The 4,655-nt window shown below is 61.2% G+C and overlaps 1 protein-coding gene across 2 annotated transcripts; it reads right to left on the bottom strand.

The window, feature by feature from the left end:
• Nucleotides 1-529: 529 nt before the first annotated feature.
• Nucleotides 530-4,579, bottom strand: LOC102754271 (putative gametogenetin-binding protein 1). 2 transcript variants are annotated; one of them, XM_006769133.2, is made up of 5 exons: nucleotides 4,424-4,579; nucleotides 4,140-4,234; nucleotides 3,828-3,969; nucleotides 2,809-2,948; nucleotides 530-793 (listed from the first exon to the last, which is right to left on the bottom strand). In XM_006769133.2, exons 2-5 carry the CDS (start codon nucleotides 4,146-4,148, stop codon nucleotides 728-730), a joined length of 357 nt encoding a protein of 118 aa, XP_006769196.1. In that variant the 5' UTR covers nucleotides 4,149-4,234; nucleotides 4,424-4,579; the 3' UTR covers nucleotides 530-727. The 2 variants fall into 2 exon arrangements, with proteins under 2 accessions (XP_006769196.1, XP_015422954.1); XM_015567468.1 differs by having other exon boundaries at nucleotides 4,140-4,579.
• Nucleotides 4,580-4,655: the final 76 nt, after the last annotated feature.

The following is a 4,655-nucleotide window of genomic DNA, read 5'->3' on the forward strand; positions in this document are numbered from 1 at the left end:
TCCCGCCCACCCTCGCTGCTGGGCGGAGGGCCGGGCCTCCTGGACGTCTGGGCCTCCTGCCCTGGCTGGTGCTGCGCCTGGCAGTGGGCTGCCACCGGGGGCAGCGGGAGGGGCGCTCTGTATCGACCCCAGGGACCTCCACCTGCCCAGCCCAGCTCCGAGGCAGGCCCCACGGCCCAGGCCTGCTTTCCTGGCTTTGTCCCTGTGCTGGCGGGGCAGGAACTTCCTGCTGGAGAATTCCCGGATCCTCCCTGTGAGGCCGCAAGGCCGGCCTGGGAACTGGGGCGGGAGGGACGTCAGGGACGTGCAGACTGGGCAGGCCTGGGCCAGGGTCCTTCCCACCCCTGCCAGGTGCACAGACCTCCTGCCCAGACACCCAGACACGCGCTGCACCTGCCCCCGGAGCCCAGGGCGCTGCGGCCCGCAGGCACAGACTGGGGACTAGACTGACCCCCCCACCAGCCCCCCCTGACGGCTGAGCTGGCTCCAGTGCCGGTGAGCAGCAGGGTCCACAGTCAACCAAGCGGGCCGGAGTCAAACTGGGCTTTATTCATAGCCTCCCAGCCCACGTCCGTCTGTGGGACAGCCTGCTGGCAGCCGCCCTGCAGACCATGGGCACCGTTTATCCCGGGACCCGGCCCCAAGCTCCTGGGCTGTTTCCGAAGGAGGGGGGCTGCCTCCCTGTGCAGGTCCGTCCGGGCCGGTGGGGCAGACTCGCCGGCACCCCTCACTCCCTCGGAGGCAAGTGTGGAGGCCAGTTTCCCAGGGCATCCATCTCCTGGAGCAGCAGGCCCTGGGGGCAGAGCGGGCGGGAGGAAGAGGCCTCAGCATCTAGGCTCCCCTCTCCCTCCAACTCCAGGGGAGGGGGTTGTTCCTTCAAAACCCCAGGAGTCCAGCACCCAGCCGGCCCTCCTGTCCTCACCTCTGTGGTGGACACCACACCAAGGGGGCTCCGCACCCTTCCCTCAGCCGCCTCAGCACCCCTCTCCTGGGGCCCCAGCACTCCCCAAAGGTTGGGGGCAGCTCCCCTTCCCCCCGCGCCCCCCCACTTGGTGTCCCTGAGGGATGAGAAGGGCGTGGGGTGGTGATGGGGACAGACCTCTGAACACCCACGAGAGGAAGCTATCCGGAGGCAGCTGTGTCCCCAGAGTGAAGGCTGAGCTGGGCCCCCACTTGCCACGCCCCCCAGATACTCCCAGGCCCCTCCAATGCTGCTCAGGCCACCCCAGGACTGTGAGCCCTGGGCAGGGGCAGGCAGGCTCAGGGGTGGTCCTGGGGGGTGGGGGAGGAGGAAGAGGAAAAAGGCAAAGGCGAGGGGCCCTGCCAAGCTGACCTGCCGTCTAGGGTGGGTTGGGAGTGGTTGCTCAGCCCTGCCCCCAGAGCTCAGAGGGGTGCCTGTGAGGCACCACAGCCGCAGGACAATGAGAAGGCTGCCCTGGGCGCCTGCAGGCCTGTGCTCCTGTAGCCAGAGCCCTAACCCTGAGGGCCCTGTGCAGGTGACACGTACACTCTACATCGCCAACAGCCCCCTCACGGGCAGAGGCCTGGAGACCCGCCTCCCAGCCCACTGCTCGCTCTTCCTTCCTTCCTTTTTTTCAATTGATTTTTATTTATTTTTTATTTTTAAAATATATTTTAGGCCGACACTCCATCCACTGAGCCAAACCGGTTTCGGCTCAATTGATTTTTAGACAGATAGGAGAGGAGAGAGGGGGGCAGTCAATTTGTTTTTCCACTCATTGATGCATCCATTGGTTGATTCTTGTAGGTGCCCTGACCGGGGATTGAACTCGAAACCTTGTTTTATCAGGAGGATGTGCTAACCAGCTGAGCTGCCCGGCCAGGGCCCAACCCTCTGCTCTTTCCTTTGGTAAACCACACAGACAGGGGCATGTGTCCACTGAGTGGAAGGATGAGCTGATGAATGAATAGAAATTAAGCAGAAATGACCCCAACTCATCTTTCCACAGCAGAGCCATCAATGCGCCCCAGGCCGAATGCTTAGGCTGATGTCCAGGGAGGGCAGCGGTGGTCTGTGGTGTGACCAGCGGAGTCACTGTCCGCACCTGTGTGTGTTTGTGGGGTCAGGCATGTGCAGGGAGAGAAATAGAAAATGAGCAACAGCCTGTGAGTGACAGATGTGCTAAAAGCTTAGAGCCACTAGACAAGTCCCTCGTGTTCAGATAAGGAAACTGAGGCTCACAGAGGGAAAAGGACCTGCCCAAGGCCACAAGCAAGTGGATGGCAAACTTAAGCCTCAAGAGTGGACATTTGGTCCTGGCCGGTTTGGCTCAGCGGACAGAGCGTCGGCCTGTGAACTGAAGGGTCCCAGGTTCGATTCCGGCCAGGGCACCTGCAGGTTAGCCCTGTGCAGTCCCTGGTCACCCTAGCCATAGCCCAGCCTGTGTGGCTCAGTGGTTGAGCACCAACCCAGAAACCAAGAGGTCATGGTTTGGTTCCCCATCAGGGCATATGCCCACTTTCTTCATCCACTCCCCAGTAGGGGGTGTGCAGGAGGCAGCCAATTGGTGATTCTCTCTCATCATGGATGTTTCTTTCCCTCTCTCTGAAATCAATAAAAATATAATAATTTAAAAAAGTGGAGATTTGGACTCTGGGTCAAATGAGAGACAAGAGAGACTGGTGGGGAAGTGTGTGTGTGCAGGGGTCAGGGTCGGACTCTCAGAAACACCACCAAGAAGGGATCATGCCCCCTCCCACCCAGGCAGTGGGGGGCTGGAGCCTGGGCCAGGGCCATGGGAGGCCTCCCATCCGCTTTCGCCAGTGTCCTCGGGCAGTGTGGCATACCTGGTCACCCAGAATGCTCTCCAGGGTGATCTCTGACGGGACCAGTGGCTCCAGGCCCTCAAGGCTGCGCATCTTCCGGAGGCGGAGGCGGGACTCCTGCTGTGCTTCCAGAAACTTCTTTAACTCTGACTCCACGAAACCTGAGAGCCAGAGAGATGGGCAAGGGACAGGCAGGAGTGGGCTGGAGCAAACTGCTGGAGTCCAAAGGAAGAGGCGGCTCTGGCGGCCATCCTGGCCCCACGCAGTCCCCGGTCACCCAGCCATAGCGCTTTCCTCACCCACTCCCCGGAGCCAGCCGGACACCGCCTCCCCAAGAAACTCGCTTCCATGGGCTCCCTCCGGCAAGCATGAGTGTGAGTCTGCTCACCTCCTGGGAGACCATGCGAGGGCACACATCTACTCCCCTCCAGCCACCAACACAAGAGCATGGATCTGGAACCATCCCAACTACCTGGGCTCAAGTCCCAGCCCTGCCACTTCCAGCTCTGTGATCTTGGGTGCGTTACTTAACCTCTCTGTGCCTAGCTTCTCCGCCGTGAAGTGGCGAGTACAAGACCTACCTCAGAATCCAATACATTGTTTTGTGAAAAGCGCTTAGAAGAGGAGATGGCCCATAGAAATGATTATGTAAAGGTTAGCAATGACTTTGTATTATCACCTGCCCCCTCTCTCATCTGCCCTCAGGGGCACCCTCTGGGGCCCTGTCACAGCAGTGCCCACCTGATGGGAAAACCAGAGCTGGAGGTGGCCACTGAACGGAATTCCGGGAGGGGAGGGCTGGTGCCGGGGAGCCCCAGCCCGGTCACAACCTTCACCTCGCGGTCTGCACACCCCAAGGGAGGAGGACTCTACCTAGAGGAGCGAGCTCCCGCCCAGCCACTCTCTGGCCAACTTCCCGGGTGGCCATCTTAGGTCCTATGACACCACCTGGTGGTCAGAGCTGGCATCGCACCCATGAGCCCATAGAAAACGGGACTGCCTGGGGCGTGTGGGGAGGGGAGGTGGGGCACCCCACTTACCCACTGTTTCGATTGGCCTAAATGTCTTATGCAGTGGCGACTGGAGGGGGACCGGGACGCAGAGCTTGAATGAGCTGTCCTCTTCCTCCATTTCCTCTTCCTCCCCTTCCTCCTCGTCGGTTAAGTCTTCCTCGAGAGGCAGCTGAGGGTGTTTCGGGTCACTGAGCAGGTGAGAAGGGCCCCAGCCCGCAGCCCCACCTCCACATGAAACAGGAAGCAGCCGGAGCAGCTCCGGGAGGTGAAGGCAGGACTGCTCCCACTCCTGGGCCCCACCCGGCCTCCCCCGGGCGGCCCCAGCTCGGCCCCACAGACCTTGGCCATGGCCAGTTTCTGAAACTGCTTGTACAAGGTGAGGATGTGGTTCCAGGGAGTGGCCCCCACCTTCAGAGAAGCCGGCCTGAGGTCTCCTGTGAAGGCAGCCACCCGACCGTCAGCTGGGTCAGCTGGCAACGGGGGTGGGCTCGGCCCAGCGGGGCAGGGACAGCTGGAGGTTGGGCTGCGGGGAGGCCGCCTGGTTTTCCTTAGCAAACACCTGCTATGTCCAGGCACAGTTCTGGGCACTTTACAAGGACATTTCATTTCATTCTTGCAACTACCTTCTGAGGCAGGAACTATCGCACTCTCATTTTATAGAGGAAACGGGCACACAGAAAGGCCGAGCAGTCTGCTGCCATCACACAGCTTGGCACAGTGGAGTTGGGACCCCAGGCAGCCTGCCTCCAGCCTTCCCTTAGGCTGGGTCCTTCCCGGCCCAGCCCCAGTCCTGGAAAAAGAGGGCTGTTCCTGGCCCCGCCCCATCCCTGGCCCCGCCCCATCCCTGGCCCCGCC

The sequence above is a fragment of the Myotis davidii genome, unplaced genomic scaffold (assembly GCF_000327345.1).
Source record: "Myotis davidii unplaced genomic scaffold, ASM32734v1 scaffold4, whole genome shotgun sequence".
NCBI classification, from domain to species: domain Eukaryota; kingdom Metazoa; phylum Chordata; class Mammalia; order Chiroptera; family Vespertilionidae; genus Myotis; species Myotis davidii.

Coding starts and splice junctions, on each gene's coding strand:
- LOC102754271 (XM_015567468.1), bottom strand. CDS start 4,406: ATGAAATGTCCTTGTAAAGTGCCCAGAACTGTGCCTGGACATAGCAGG. Junction 3,970..4,139: donor AGAAACTGGCCATGGCCAAG/GTCTGTGGGGCC, acceptor AAACACCCTCAG/CTGCCTCTCGAGGAAGACTT. Junction 2,949..3,827: donor TAGGCCAATCGAAACAGTGG/GTAAGTGGGGTG, acceptor TCTGGCTCTCAG/GTTTCGTGGAGTCAGAGTTA.